At 39.7% G+C, this 17,203-nt stretch overlaps 1 protein-coding gene across 1 annotated transcript in view; it reads right to left on the bottom strand.

The window, feature by feature from the left end:
- Window positions 1-3,526: 3,526 nt before the first annotated feature.
- Window positions 3,527-17,203, bottom strand: part of LOC135232869 (disks large-associated protein 1-like) — a 192,142-nt gene continuing 178,465 nt past the window's right edge. Inside the window, exon 4 of the mRNA XM_064294687.1 lies at window positions 3,527-3,852. Coding sequence (XP_064150757.1) covers window positions 3,604-3,852 — 249 coding nt within the window. The 3' untranslated portion in view covers window positions 3,527-3,603. The remainder of the gene's footprint in view (window positions 3,853-17,203) is intronic.

Below are 17,203 nucleotides of genomic sequence, written 5' to 3'. Positions count from 1 at the left end.
TGCGCTGACTTGCTGGGTTGAGCCCCTGCTAATGCTCCTTCACTTGTCACAGCTAGAGGATGATCGGGGACGCTTAGACCTGGACCTGGTCCTGTCTCACGGCCTCCCCTGAGGCCTCAGGTACTCCTGTGGACTTTTGTCTATCTGTGACTGCACTTTGCTAATATGAAGAGTGGACAAAGCTGGAAAGGCTTAACAGTGAGTGTATTCCGTTCCACTGTGAACAATTAAAGTGAGCTGACACAAGATTCAAAGAGGGAATGTGGATTATTGTGGGGGAAAGTTGTATCTAATAACTGCAGTTCTCAAAAATAATGTTTTTTCTGGACAAGAGGAAGTTTAGGAAAAATGGAATCTGTTGCAAGTATGCAAGAATAAAAGGGAAGAAAAGCAAAAGGAGAAATTCTACTTTAGCTTCTACTAACACGGATATAAATGTGACCTGTGTACCTAGGGAAAAATGGATAAAATTAGAGCAAAGCAATTTCCTGATTTCCACAGATAATGTATCCTTTCTAAAATTAGAATAGAGCTTTTTTTTTTTTCCCTTACAGGAAATTATATTTGATTCAATGTAAGGAGGAAACAAGTGAGAGAAGAAAATCAATATGATGATGGTACTCAGACCACGTAATAGGGAAAAGGAAAAGGGGAATGTGTGTGTGTGTGTACGAGACACAGAGATGGGAAGGTAGAGGTGGGAGGGGCACACGGGAGCAGTGTGTGGGAGGGGTAGGATGCCACAAAAACTCAGTATGTTAAATTAATTCTGTTTTTTCTTTTTAAAGAACAAATCTGGCATAGAAAAACTGTGAAAGGTGATACCAGAATTCTTAAATTTGCACTAATAAATATCTGACAGGCTTACTTAGAACCTACTATCATGGTTTACTCCTTAAATTGTTCATTTTTCTACCCCTGTAAAGATTATACACACTAATGATGATGAAGGGTGATATCAAAAGCTGCCTTGTACAAAAATCTGGCATTTTATGCTTCCCCACCCCCCAGGGGCAAGTCACAGCTTCCTCCCCAAACACCTGAAGCTGCAGCCAGGCCTGGAGCCTCCCGTCCAGAACGCTGCAAGTGGACATGGCCTGGGATTTAGGACTAGGTACCTGGAGCCCAAGAAAGATTGGATGCAATCATCTCTGTGGTGTTTTCATTTACTTTCCACCATTTTCAGGTGTCTTCCCATATAGGGTATCTGACTAAAGCCCCTCAGATTCAATCTAGAGTCTAAACGCAACAACACTGGACACTCTCCCAGGCCCTACCCATCTCCTTCTTGAATAGGGTTGCCAGATTGAGCAAACAAAAAATACATGGTGACTAGGTAAGTTTGAATTTCAGATAAACAACACATAATTTTGTAGTAGAAGTACGTCCCATGCAATATTTGGGTTATGCTTATACTACAAAATTAACACTATTTATCTGAAATTCAACTTTTTAACTGGGTATCCTGTATTTTATCTGGCAACCCTGCTGTTTGAACTCAGGGAACCTCCAGAGTATCTGGGAAGGACCTTAGGAAGGTCAGACACAGGGTGTTTGCAGTGAAGAGCACCAGACAGGAACTGAGGGAGGAAGCGTGATACGTTGTCTCTTAAAAGGTGAAAACACAAAATCCTCTGAGAGGTGAGCAGGGTAACACCATCCGGAGTCCCTCACCGTTTCATCCACAAGATCCCCCTCTCAGAGGGAAGCCCCAGCGGAGGAGTGAGCCTTTCTGCTCCAACTGTGACCCCTGAGTGCATGCCTTCTCAATTCTTGGCAAGGATCTGCGTTTTGTATATTTAGGGGGAATTTCAGCACAGAAGAGCACGCTGGTGGGTGATGAGGAGGAGACACTGGGAGAGGCCAGGCAGGCTGGGGTAGCGGTGAAAATGGGAAAACACCAAAAGATACAGTGACATGCCGTAGGACCAGGGCAGACCTTCAGAGCTACATTTATACATGGATACAGACACGCACAGAAATATGCCCATGAATGATTTTGAAAAAATGTTTTTCTTCATCAGTTTTATTTGTTAATACATTAACTTATTAATCAAGCTTAAATAAACTTGATTATGTTAATTGTGGAGTTTGCTAATGAACAAAAATGTTCATCTACTATCTCTGGTCTAGAGATGGCCAGCCAGGTGGTGGCTGCTGAGCTCCCAGCAGCCAGTGTCTCCTCCAGAAGCAGCCCTTCTTTTCTAGCCCTGAGATGGTAGTTGGCGCTGGTCAGGAATGCACTCCTATTGTTTAACCTCTAATAATTTTTTTCTTTTTTTCCTTTTTTTAATTCCTACCTCACCTCCAAATCTCTAGTTAGTAGAATTTTAACTCAGATTTGAGAATCAATTAATTTTCAAGCCTGCAGACGTTCTAGGCTGAGTGATAATTACTGACATTCAATGAGCCTGGAACTAAAATTGAATAATACGGTCTTCTGGCACAGGCTCTTCCTTCTTACTTATTCATCATTTATCTTGACTCTAGGTTGATGATTTTGTAAAACTACTCTGTATTGGAGTTATACTGAATTCAATCATAAAGTTAAGCCTAGTTAAGATGGAGGGGGGTTCTTCTTGGAATCAAAATGTTATTAAAAAAAAATAAACATTCACACTGTTATACATCACCCAAGGCTATACTCCCAGGCAGGCTTCAGTGTCATGGAAACCAGGTAAGCTCATCTGTGCTTTTGGTGCCAAAAATCTACTGATAAAAATGCAGTTTCACCGCAGAAGCCTAAATACTGTTTAGAGGGTTATATGACAGAGGGTTTTAAAGGAATGAAATAAATCTGCCTTCTGTTATCATCAAAGGCAACTCACAACATGTTCAATCACTATTACTGCATCATCCATTTCTTTTGTCTTATTTTCTCACTCAGTGATATTTCAGGAGGGACCAGTACCTGGGGAAGGACATCATGCTTGATAAAGTAGAGAGTTAGTGAAAAAGAGGAAGACCCTCAAGGAGATGGATTGACACAGTGGCTGCAACAGTGAGCTCAAACATAGCAACGATTGTGAGGGTGGTGCAGTGTTTGCTTCTGTTGTACATAGGGTGGCTACGAGTTGGAACCAAATCAAAGGCACCTAACAACAACAACAGTGATATTTCAGGTCTTCTGGGAGAGTCATTTTTTGGGTATCTTGGAATAAAAAACCATCCCATTCTGTCATGCTCAATAAGCAGGATGTGTGGTCATTTGGGGCTCACACCCTTAAAAGTCAGAGCCTAATATTGAGAGTAGAAGTTGGTTGGGATCGTTTGCTGGTCCTAGGATGCTGGGGCTGGTGGTGGGGTAGGGGGAGGATCTCAGAAAGGCCTCCCACCCTTCTATTCCCTGGTGGCCCGGTAGTTGCAGTTTCCTGTGAGGATATGGGAAATGGAGAGAGAGCCCGGCCGGGTGCTGAAGGTGGCCACAGGGTGGGGATGAGGCTGGCAGGGCAACAGAACCTGCTTTGTGGGACACAGGAAGTACTTTGTACTAACAGCTATGTGTGAGAACAGTGAGGACACATTTGCAAGGCCATTGTGCCTTGTGTGGGTGCAGTGACCCGGGTTGATGGTGGTGACACACCAAGGGCCAAGCATGGGTGCTCACTCACCGGTGCTGCTCTGGATGGTCCTCACGGTGGTGGTGGTTCGAGGAGGGGAGGAAGACCGCAGGGACACACACTCGTCGTCCTGGGAGCAGCCCTTCTCGATGGCCCGCACGTAGCTGTGGCTCCGCATGCGGAAGCAGCCGGGCATGGGCAGGTCCAGGGCTTCCACTGCCTGTGACTCCAGTTCGCTGAAGACGGATTCACACACAGACTCGAACTGGCCATTCACCTCCATCTCACTCACCTGCGAGAGAAACCGCGTGCTGTGAAACCTAGAGATTCTTCTTCTGGTGCAGACTCCACCCCTCCCTTCAAGCTTCTCACAACTTCAATCCCCCAAAGAAAGTAGTGTCTGATTACATCAAACTCAAAAGCATTTTAATTTCTTTATGTTACAAACTTACAGTCTCTGGGCAGACAAGTGATTAAGCACTTGGCTACTAACCGAAAGGTTGGCGTTCAAATCTACCCAGAGGAACCTTGGAAGAAAGGCCTGGCGATTTACTGCCAAAGATCACAGCCATTGAAAGCCCCATGGAGCACAGTTCTACTCTGATACACATGGGGTGGCCAGGAGTCAGAACCTACTCCATGGAAACTTTTTTTTTTTAATTTATGTTACTATAACTGAATGTCATCTAGTTTATAATTTCAAGTAATCAATTACATTCTAAAGAAAAAGAGCTTTGTAGAATGCAGGAAGTGCGGGGGTAGGAATTCTTAATCTAAGGCATACAGATTCGATCACTCTCCTCATCTGTTAACGTCAACCTAGGAACATTTTTATCTGCCCATGGTCAGAGTTCAGACATTTCAGTGTAATTGTTTTTAGTACAAACATTTTAGAAACTAGTATTTTTAGTGTGCCTTTTGAAGTGACTAGTTTTTCAAATAACTTCAGGGCTGACTGGAGCTTAATTTAGTGCAAAATATGGAAACATGCCCTATATTTTCCACAAAATACCCACATTCTGTTAAAAAATAGACCAAACCCTACGTCAAAATCCTGAAAAGTGCTACCAAGATTTTCAAATCATTACAGGTTTCACTCTTACTTAAAAAAAAAACTGATATGATTTACAAAGTGTATTTAAATATTCCAAATGTCTTTAAAAAATATTCTCTTTTGGGGGGAATCTGATTTTATTTATATACATTCATTTGTATAACAGCATAACTTGCATTGGTTTGTGCACTACCTTAAGAAAAAATACACCCAATTATGAGCTCAAGTCAATTTTTCACTTGTAGCTGACCTGATGGAGATTTGGAGCATTTTTCAATTTTCTATCACCTTTTCCAGAGTTTCTTCTCTATCCAGCAGTTCTACTCTGTCCTATAGGGTCGCTATGAGTTGGAATCAACTAGACGGCAGTGGGTGGGTTGGTCCAGAGTTTCTTATCTCTATTTTCTCCAATATCTAATTAATGAATTGTTGGGAATTTAACAGATTAAACTACCATTAAGCTTAGAATCCCCATATGTCTGTCAGTTTTTTGTACTGTGAGGGTTTGTGTGTTGCTGTGAAGCTGGAAGCTATGCCACGGGTATTCAAAGACTTGCAGGGTCACTCATGGTAGACAGGTTTCAGCTGAGCTTCCAGACTAAGACTAGGAAGAAGGACCTGTTGGTCCACTTCTGAAAAAAATTAGCCAGTGAAAACCTTATGAATAACTGTGGAGCATTGTCCGATATAGTGCCGGAAGATGAGCCCTTCATATTGGAAGGCACTCAAAATACAACTGGGGAAGAGCTGTCTCCAAAAAGTAGAATTGCCTTTAATGATGTGGATGGAGTCAAACTTTCAGGGCCTTCATTTGCTGATTTGGCATGACTCAAAATGAGAAGAAATAGCTGCGAACGTTCATTAATAATAGGAACATGGACTGTACAAAGTATGAATCTAGGGAAGTTGGAAATCACCAAAAATGAAATGGAACACATATAGATATCCTAGGCATTAGTGAGCTGAAATGAACTAGTATTGGCCATTTTGAATCAGATGATCATATGGTTCACTATGTCAGGAATGACAAATGGAAGAGGAATGGTGTTGCATTCACTGTCAAAAAGAACATTTCAAGATCTATCCTGAAGTACAATGCTATCAGTGATAGGATAATATCTATATGCCTACAAAGGTGACCAGTTAATATGACTGTTACTCAAATTTATGCACCAACAGATAAGACCAAAAATGAAGAAACTGAAGATTTTTACCAATTCCTGCAATCTGAAATTGATCAAACCCACAATCAAGATGCATTGATCCTTGTGATTGGAATGCAGAAGTTGGAAACAAAGAAGGATCAGTAGTTGGAAAACACGGCCTTGGTGATAGAAACGATGCCAGAGATCTCATGATAGAATTTTGTAAGACCAATGACTTCTTCATTGCAAATACCTTTTTTCAACAACATAAACAGCGACTATACACCTGGACCTTACCAGATGAAACACGCAGGAATCAAATTGACTACACCTGTGGAAAGAGACAATGGAAAAGCCTAATATCATCAGTCAGAACAAGGCCAGGGGCCAACTGCGGAACAGACCGTCAATTGCTCGTATGCACGTTCAAGTTGAAGCTTAAGAAATTTAGGACAAGTCCACGAGAGCCAAAGTATGACCTTGAGTATATCCAACCTGAATTTAGGGAACATCTCAAGAATAGACTTGATGAGTTAAACACTAATGACCAAAAACCAGATGAGTTGTGGAATGACATAAAAGACATCATATATGAAGAAAACAAAAGGTCATTAAAAAGATAGGAAAGAAAGAAAAGAGCAAAATGGATGTTAGAAGAGACTCTGAAACTTGTTCTTCAATGTACAGTAGGTAAAGTGAATGGAAGAAATGATGAAGTAAAAGAGCTGAATAGAAGGTTTCAAAGGGCAGCTTGAGAAGACAACATAAAGTATTATGATGACATGTGCAAAGACCTGGAGTTAGAAAACCAAGAGGGAAGAACACACTTGGCATTTCTCAAGCTGAAAGAACTGAAGAAAAAATTCAAGCCTCGAGTTGCAATATTGAAGGATTCTATGGGCAAAATACTGAACAACCCAGGAAACATCAAAAGAAGATAGAAGGAATACACAGAAATACTGTATAAAAAAAAAAAATTGGTCTATGTTCAACCATTTCAGGAGGTAGCATATGATCAAGAACCAATGGTACTGAAGGAAGAAGTCCAAGGTACACTTAAGGGAAGTGCAAAAAACAAGTCTTCAGGAATTGATGGAATACCAACTGAAATGTTTCAACAAACGGATTCTTCCCTGGAAGTGCTCATTTGTCTATGCCAAGAACTTTGGAAGACAGCTACCTGGCTAACGGACTAGAAGAGATCCATATTTATGCCTACTCCAAAGAAAGGTGATCCAACAGAATGTGGAAATTATTGAACAGTATCATTAATATCACATGCAAGCAAAATTTTGCTGAAGATCATTCAAAAGCGGTTGCAGCAGTACATGGACGGGGAACTGCCAGAAATTCAATCTGGATTCAGAAGAGGACATGGAACAAGGGATATCATTGCTGATGTCAGATGGATCCTGGCTGAAAGCAGAGAAGACCAGAAAGATGTTAACCTGTGTTTCATTGACTATGCAAAGGCATTTGACTGTGTGGATTCTAACAAATTATGGATAACACTGCAAAGAATGGGAATTCCAGAACACTTAATTGTGCTGATGAGGAACACGTACATAGCTCAAGAGGCAGTAGCTGGAACAGAACAAGGAGATACTGTGTAGTTTAAAGTCAGGAAAGGTGAACGTCAGGGTTGTATTTTTTCAGCATACTTATTCAATCTGTACGCTAAGCAAATCATCTGAGAAGCTGTACTATAGGAAGAAGAACATGGCATCGGGATTGGAGGAGACTCATTAACAATCTGCGTTATGCAGGTGACACAATCTTGCTTGCTGAAAATGAAAAGGACTTGAAGTACTTACTGATGATGGTCAAAGACCACAGCCTTCACTATGGATTACACCTTAACATAAAGAGAACAAAAATCCTCACAACTGGGCCAATAAGCAACATCATGATAAACAGAGAAAAGGTTGAAGTTGTGAAGGATTTCACTTTACTTGGACCCACAATCGACATCCATGGAAACAGCAGTCAAGAAATCAAAAGACACATTGCATTGGGCGAATCTGCCGCAAAAGACCTCTTTAAAGTGTTGAAAAGCAAACATGCCACATTAAGGACTAAGATGTCCTGATCCAAGCCATGGCGTTTTTCAATTGCCTCATATGCATGTGAAAGCTGGACGATGAATAAGGAAGACTGAAGAAGAATTGACACCTTTGAATTATGTTGTTGGTGAAGAATATTGAATATACCATGGACTGCCAAAAGAACAAACAAATCTGTTTTGGAAGACGTACAGCCAGGATGCTCCTTAGAAGTAAGGATGTGAGACTTCATCTTACATACTATGGACATGTTATCAGGAGGGATCAGTCCCTGGAGAAGGACATCCTGCTTGGTAAAGTAGAGGGTTAGTGAAAAAGAGGAAGACCCTTAACGAGATGGATTGACACAGTGGCTGCAACAGTGGGCTTGAGCATAACAACGATTTTGAGGGTGGCGTAGGATTGGGCAGTGTTTCATTCTGTTGTACATAAGGTCACTATGAGTTGGAGCTGACTCAACAGCACCTAAGAACAACAACAAAAACAAGCCTAAAATACGTACTAACAACTATTAAAATATTTGGCTCTATCCTCATTTTGTGTTATCTGAAGATGTGCTCCAGCAATCGCTAATTTCCTTAAGCTTCAGATAAAAGTGACCAATGATATTAAGGCATAACAAGTGGAAAAGAGACAGGCATTTCCTAATAATAATTTCTTACAGTTTAAAATAGTATTTTCACATACTTTGTCTCATATGATATAAACTTTTTGAACCTTTTCCAGGCTAATAATTACATATGCCTGTGATTGGAAGGCACTCAAAATACAACTGGGGAAGAGCTGCCTCCTCAAAGTAGAGTCGACCTTAATGATGTGGATGGAGTCAAGCTTTCGGGACCTTCATTTGCTGATGTGGCATGACTCAAAATGAGAAGAAACAGCTGCAAACATCCATTAATAATTGGAACCTGGAATGTACGAAGTAAGAATCCAGGAAAGCTGGAAATCATCAAAAATGAAACAGAATGCATAAAGATCGACATCCAAGGCATTAGTGAGCTGAAATGGACTGGTATTGGTCATTTTGAATCAGATGATCATATGGTCTACCATGCCGGGAATGTCAACTTGAAGAGGAATGGTGTTGCATTCATCATCAAAAAGAACATTTCAAGATCTATCCTGAAGTGCAACACTGTCAGTGATAAGATAATATCCATAAACCTACAGGGAAGGCCAGTTAATACAACTATTATTGAAGTTTACACACCAACCACTAAGGCCAAAGATGAAGAAATTGAAGATTTTTACCAACTTCTTCAGTTTGAAATTGATTGAACATGCAATCAGGATGCACTGATAATGGCTGGTGATCGGAATGCGAAAGTTGGAAACAAAGAAGAAGGATTGGTACTTGGAAAATATGGCCTTGGTGATAGAAATGATGCCAGAGATCACATGATTGAATTTTGCAAGACCAACGCCTTCTTCACTGCAAATACCATTTTTTACCCACATAAACGGCGACTATACACATGGACCTCACCATATGGAATACACAGGAAATCAAATTGACTACATTCGTGCAAAGAGAAGATGGAATACCTCAGTATCATCAGTCAAAACAAAGCCGGGGCCGACTGCAGATCAGACCATCAATTACTCATATGCAAGTTCAAGTTGAAACTAAAGAAAATTAGGACAAGTCCACAACAGCCAAAGTACAACCTTGAGTATATCCCACCTGCATTTCGAGATCATCTCAAGAATAGACTTGATGCATTGAACACTAATGATTGAAGACCAGATGAGTTGTGGAATGACATCAAGGACATCATACATGAAGAAAGCAAGAGGTCATTACAAAGACAGGAGGGAAGGAAAAGACCTAAATGGATGTCAGAAGAGGCTCTGAAACTTGCTCTTGAATGTCAAGTAGGTAAAGCAAAAGGAAAAAATGATGAAGTAAAAGAGTTAAATAGAAGATTTCAAAGGGTGGCTCGAGAAGACAAAGTAAGGTATTACCATGACATGTGCAAAGACCTGGAGTTAGAAAACCAAAAGGGAAGAACACACTTGGCATTTCTCAAGCTGAAAGAACTGAAGAAAAAATTCAAGCCTTGAGTTGCAATACTGAAGGATTCTACAGGGAAAATAATAAATGACACAGGAAGCATCAAAGGAAGATGGAAAGAATATATAGAGTCACTATACCCAAAAGAACTGGTTGATACTCAACCACTTCAGGAGGTAACATATGATCAGGAACCGATGGTACTCAAGGAAGAAGTCCAGGCGGCAATGAGGGCAATGGTGAAAACAAGTTTCTGGGAATTGATAGAATACCAATTTGAGATGTTTGAACAAATGGATGCAGCGCTGAAAGTGCTCACTTGTCTATGCCTGGAAATTTGGAAGACAGCTACCTGGCCAACCAACTGGAAGAGATCCATAGTTATGCCTATTCCCAAGAAAAGTGATCCAACCGAATGTAGAAATTATCAGACAATATCATTAATATTATGTGCAAGCAAAATATTTCTGAAGATCATTCAAAAGTGGCTGCAGCAGTATATCCACAGGAAACTGCCAGAAGTTCACACCAGAATTAGAAGAGGACATGGAACCAGGGATATCATTGCTGATGTCAGATGGATCGTGGCTGAAAGCAGAGAATAACAGAAAGATGTTTACCTGAGTTTTATTGACTATGCTAAGGCATTTGGCTGCGTGGATCATAGCAAATTATGGATAACATTGTGAAGAATGGGAATTCTAGAATTGTGTTCATGAGGAATCTGTACATGGATCAAGAGGCAGTCATTTGAACAGAACAGGGGGATATTGCATGGTTTAAAGTCTGGGAAGGTGTGAGTCAGGGTTGTATCCTTTCACCATACCTATTTGATCTGTATGCTGAGCAAATAACCTGAGAAGCTGCATTCTGTGAAGAATGGGGCATCAGCATTGGAGGAAGACTCATTAACAACCTGCATTATGCAGATGATACAACCTTGCTTGCTGAAAGTGAAGAGGACTTGAAGCACTTACTGATGAAGGTCAAAGATCACTACCTTCAGTATGGATTACACTTCAACATAAAGAGAACAAAAATCCTCACAACTGGACCAATAAGCAACACCATGATAAACGGAGAGAAGGTTGAGGTTGTCAAGAATTTTATTTTATTTGGATCCACAATCAACACCCATAGAAGCAGCAGTCAAGAAATCAAAGGACACATTGTATTGGGCAAATCTGCTGCCAAAAGATCTCTTTCAAGTGCTGAAAAGCAAGAATGTCACTTTGAGGACTAAGGTGTGCCTGACCCAACCCATGGTGTTTTCAATGGCTTCATATGCATGGGAAAGCTGGACAATGAATAAGGAAGACTGAAGAAGAACTGACACCTTCGAATTATGGTGTTGGTTAAGAATATTGAATATACCGTGGACTGCCAAAAGAATCAATAAATCTGTCTTGGAAGAAGTACAACCAGAATGCTCCTTAGAAGCAAGGATGACGAGACTACTTCTCACATACTTTGGACATGTTATCAGGAGGGATCAGTGCCTGGGGAAGGACATCATGCTTGGTAAAGTAGAGGGTCAGTGAAAAAGAGGAAGACCATCACAGAGATGGACTGACACAGTGGCTGCAATGATGGGCTCAAGCATAGCAACAATTTTGAGGATGGCGAAGGCCTGGGCAGTGTTTCATTCTGTCATGCATAGGGTCACTACGAGTCAGAACTGACTCAACAGCATCTAACAACAACAACAACAAAAATAATTATATATATATATAATTAATATATAAAATAAAAATATGTATATTTATACCCCTCTTTTTAGGAAATACATGGAGATGCATATAGGGGTAAAGGAGATGATATCTACAACTAAGTGTCAGATGGAAAGACAGAGCAAACAGATGAATCTGAATTTCTTCAAGGATATACTCAGGAGTTCTTTGTATTATAAATGCAACTCTTTTGTAACTGTGAGATGATATCCCTGTCAAGGTAACAGCTATTAAACTTGGATGACTATATTTCCAGAAGCTATATATATCTCCTTTATTTTTCATAAAAACTGAATCATGAAATAAATGTAATTCTGCCACTTGTTTTGATTTTCCCCCCTGATTTGGAAACCCTAGTGGCATAGTGGTTAAGTGCTACAGCTGCTATCCAAGAGGTTGGCAGTTCGAATCCGCCAGGTGCTCCTTGGAAAGTCTATGGGGCAGTTCTCCTCTGTCCTATAGAGTCGCTGTGAGTCCGAATCAACTCGATGGCAGTGGGTTTATCATGGTTATCCCTTTAGGTTAAACTTATATTCTTTTTTTTAATTAAAAAAAAAAGTTTTATTTAGTTGTTATTGAGAATATACACAGCAAAATATATATCCATTCAACCATTGTGACATGTACAATTCAGTGACACTGATTACATTCTTCGAGTTGTGCAGCCATTCTCATCCTCCTTTTCTGCGTTGTTCCTCCCCTAGTGACATAAACTTACTGCTCCCTAGGGTTCCTATACAACCTTTCAAGATGCTATTGTCAGCTCTACTGAAATTTGTATGTATGAGTTTTGGAACAAGATAGTTTTCACCTCTTTTCCTGATTTAATTTAATATCAGTAAGTGGGTCAGGATTTCTTGAACTTCTGCTTTGCAGTAAGCTTGGCACTGTGCTCTCAGAGTCGTAAAAGAGAAATAGTTCCCATTCTTGTTTAGTAATTTAGAGTCCAACCCAGGGAGAGGTACATTAGGAGGCCTAGTCCTGGGCCGGCTGTCTGCCTGGTGTGAGGTGCCCCCCAGAAGATTCATGAGGTAGTGGAGTGACAGGAGTTCATCCCAGGTAGTGGGAAGAAGGGTTGAGCTTTATGCAAGTAACTGAAAAATAAAAGAATAATGAAGACACCCGTGGATATTAATGTGCAATGGAGCTATCGATATGGAGACCAGCATATATGTTGGTTGGTCTAAAATGGCAAAGAGGTATTACTAACAATTAGAGCTAGTGGTATTATCCTAAAAACAATATCTGATATTTTAGAAGATTAATTACAATAGTATTTTTTCAGTTTTAGCAGTACTACTTTGGTTGAGTACCTGTCTTTCATAAAAAAAAAAAAAAAAAGCAGTTGTTGAGTCAATTCTGACTCATGATGACCCAATGTGTGCAAAATAGTACTGCTAGGTAGGGATTTTCAAGGCTATTACCTTTTGGAAGTAGATTGCCAGGCCTATCTTCTGAGGCTTCCTGGGTGGATTTGAACTGCCAGCCTTTTGGTTAGCAACCTTAGCTCTTAACCACTGTGCCACCAGGGACTCTTTTTTCTTCCATAATGTTACCAAAAAAGGGCAAGGGCCCAGTATTTATTCATCCTCTGACATTTTCACTATTTTGGAAAGACCTAACACATTAGTTTGAAAAATTTAAAATATACAAAAAATATAGAGAATAATATAGTTTAAGAAATAAAATTTTGCTGCTACAGTTGCAAAGCTCCCTCTGATACTTCCAGCTTTTAAATGGAACATTTCAGGCTTGGATTTTCTCAGAGTACCAGAAACGTTCTTGTCAGGGCAAAAGACAGGTGCTGACATTAATCACTCATGTGACCATGCTGTTATAGCCCCTTTGTCCTTATTTAAACTCTTTGAGCCTCACTGTTTTTATTTATGGAAATCCTGGTGGTGTAGTGGCTAAGTGCTGTGGCTGCTAACCAAAGGGTCGGCAGTTCGAATCCGCCAGGCGCTCCTTGGAAACTGTGTGGGGCAGTTCTGCTCTGTCCTATAGGGTCGCTATGAGTCGCAATCGACTGGACGGCACTGGGTTTGTCTTTATTTATAAAACAGGAATGATGATACCTCTTAATACGGTCACTGCAAAGAGCAAACCAGGTAATATATGTAAAGCACTTGAGACCATACCTGGCCTGCATTGTTTTCTGTGAGTTAGTATTGTTCCTATTTGTTAATTGAATTATTGGATTTATAAACAATATAACATTTTTCTACGTTACATGACTGAACAGTTTACATGTGGGTCATTTTAAGAATTCACAATCAGAATCAAAGGACATTACTGTTTAGAATCAGTGTGTAACCATCCTAGGAGATCATAAAACATATTGGTAAAACGTGTTTTTAAAATACCAGCATTTTCTGCTGTATACTTTTTTGGCTTTCCTAAAAGGAAAGAATCTGTTTTGTTTTTTTCATTTTACTTCTGCTGATAATTTTTTTTTTTGAACATTTTATTGTGGTTTGGATGAAAGTTTATAGAGCAAATTAGTTTCTCATTCAAGAATTTATACACATTTTGTTTCCTGACATTAGGTGCAATCTCCTCAATGGGACAGCACTCTACCCCTTCCTCCCTGGGTTCCCTGTTTCCATTTGCCCATCCTTCCTGCCCCTTCCTGCCTTCTGAACTTTGTTTTTGGGCAAATGCTGCCCTTTTGGGCTCCTGTGGTTGACTGTTCTGAGGAGCACGTTCCTCACAGGTATTATTGTTTGTGTTACAGGCCTGTTGTTTGGGTGAAGGCTGATCTCCGGGACTGGGTTCTGTTCCAGGTTTGAAGGGTATCTTGGAGGTTAAACTTATATTCTTAATAGTTGCCTTCTCCTCCTCTTCCTCTTTCTTTTTCTCCTCCCTTCCCCCCTCCTCATCTTCTAGATTTATATCTTTCTTTCTTGTCTTTTATCAGTTTCTTATACGGTCACTATGAACACCAATGGGTTTGGTTTGGTTTGGGTTTTAATGTCTTTTAGCTCATTTTGAAACAGTGTGTTACAGTTTTGATCTATTGTGTCTTTCTGGCATGCTTTCATTATCCTGCTCCTTATTTTCTTATGCCTTTGAATTGGATACCTTGCTGTTTGTTGTCCGTTTTCATGTAAAATTAGTTTTTTTGACCTTGAGAGAGTGATGCATTCAGGATATTTTTTTTTTAACCTAAATTCACAGAACTTACTCTTCTATTGTTTTAGTGTAGTGTTGCTTTCTGAGATTTCCTGGCTCTCTTGCTTGCTACCCCCAACTTTTACCTGGACATTCTTCCCTCTGCAGCATATTCTTCAACAGGCGTGGATACAATGCAGTCTTGTGGCTATGGGTGGTTTGTTTTGGGTTCATGGGGATATCTGGCCACCTAGTTTTGTTGTAAATGTTGTCCATGAGTTTTTGGCTTTTCTATGCAGTTGCTCTGTCTGCTTTTACATATGTTTTTGGATTAGAGAGATTCAAAAATGATGCCGCCATCACCATCCTTTTCCTTGAATCCCTATTCTTTTCAATAAGTATAGTATGATTGTTATTGTTGTTGGGTGCCATGTAGTCAATTCCGACTCATAGCAATCCCGTGTGGCAGAGTAGAATTGCCCCATAATCTTTACGGGAACAAATCTCCAGGACTTTCTCCCACAGAGCCACTGGGTGGGTTTGAACTGCTAACCTTTCAGTTAGCAGTGGAGTGCTTTATTGTTGCACCAGCAGGGTATTATGATTTATTTAACCACCCCATTCGAGGATGATGATTTAGGTATGTTCTTACAAATAGTGCCGTGATGAGCATTCTTGCGCATTTATCTTTACATACTGGTGCTTTTATTTCTGTACTACAGAATTGCAAAAGTGGGATTCCTGTGTGTCTTAGTTTCCCGGTGCCGCTGTAACATAAACACCACAAGTGAGTGGCTTAAAAGAACAGAAATTTATTTTCTCCCAGTTCTGGAGGCTAAAAGTTCTAATCAAGGTGTCAGCCGTGTCTATTCCTTCATTGTCAGCAGCCCTAAGCAGTTTGTGGTTCCAGGCGTTCCTTGGCTTGGTAGACAGCCCTCACATGGCATATCTTTCCCTGCATGTGTGTCTCTGTGTGCAATCTGCTTTTTTTATAACTCAGAAGCGATTAGATTTAGGATCCACCCTACACTGATGTAACCTCATTAACATAACAAAAGAAAACCCCCTGTTTTGAAATATAATTTACAGAGACAGGGTTAAGATTTCGACACATTTTTTTTGCAGGGGCGGCGGGGGCGGGGGGGGGGAGGATTACAATTCAATCCATAACACTGTGGCAAAAAATATTTTTTACCTTTTTCTCGATTTTACGAATTTACATTCTAAAACAATTGTAGCAATTCATACTCCAAACAGAAAGAGCTCATTTCTTAATGATCACCAGAACTGGATGTTAGCAGTTTAAGCTATGTTGCCACTTTGGTGAGTCAAAAATGGTATTGTGTAGTTTCAATTTTCATTCACCAGCCTACGAGTTCATAAGCACCTTCTCCTATATTTGGAAACCTTGGTGACGTAGTGGTTAAGTGCTATGCTGCTAACCGAAAGGTCTGCAGTTCAAATCCACCAGGTGCTCCTCGGAAACCCTATGAGGCAGCTCTACTCTGTCCTATAGGGTTGCTATGAGTCAGAATCGAATCGACGGCAAAGGGTTTGATTTTTTTTTTCTTCTATATTTACTGGCCTTTGTATTTCTTTTTTCCTGATTTTTTAATTCACAAGCTTTGCCCCAAATTCTATTTCCTTATTGATTGGGTAGGAAGACTTTAAATGATTAGAATATTAACCCCTTTTCTTAATGTGCTTAAATATTCCTTCCACCAGTTTTAACTTTATGATTTTTTTTTTTTGCCACATAGAAATGTTTAATTTTTAGGTAGAGTATACATCAATCTTTTATGTTTTCTGGAATTCTTGTTTTACTAAAAATTATAGTTCTCACCTCAATACTATACACATATTCACCTAAGTTTTATTTTAACATTTTTGTTATTTTGTGTTATTATTATTTGCTTAGGTCTTAAATCCACTAAATGCCTGCTTTGTACAATAAAGGAGGAATTTAATGTTCCTTCTGCTACATCATGGGCAATTTGGCTGAATTACACATTCTTAATCTATAAAATGAATATAATAATACCTACTTCATAGGGATGCTTTAGGGATAAAAATTCAATAATGTACAAAAATATCTACTGCATTTCCAGGCATACGGTAGATACTGCATAAATGGTGGAAATTATTTTGTGAGACTTTTTTGTGTAGTGTAATGGAATGAGATAGACAAGTTATTCCAACTTTCTGAGACTGGGTTTTATAAATTAAAAAATAAGTTGATTTGAAATTAATAAGATAATATGCAAAGCTTCTAGCATGTATCAGGTAATCAGTAAATGATAACTATCACATTGTTATCATTTCCGTTATTACTACTATTAGAAATATTACTGCTATCAATACAAATATGCATTAAAGAAACTTACCAGGTAGCAGTCAGGATACTCGGGTTTTCTAGGCTCTGTCACTGACTAGCTGTGCACCCATAACTCTTAATTCATCTGGGTTTTTATTTACATATAAAATGAAGGACCGGCCTAGGTCAAAAGTGAGAACAAAGCTGCT

This window comes from Loxodonta africana, chromosome 11 (genome assembly GCF_030014295.1).
Source record: "Loxodonta africana isolate mLoxAfr1 chromosome 11, mLoxAfr1.hap2, whole genome shotgun sequence".
NCBI classification, from domain to species: Eukaryota; Metazoa; Chordata; class Mammalia; order Proboscidea; family Elephantidae; genus Loxodonta; species Loxodonta africana.
The sequence above is the reverse complement of the archived record's forward strand: the minus strand, read 5'-3'. Positions and strand labels throughout refer to the sequence as shown.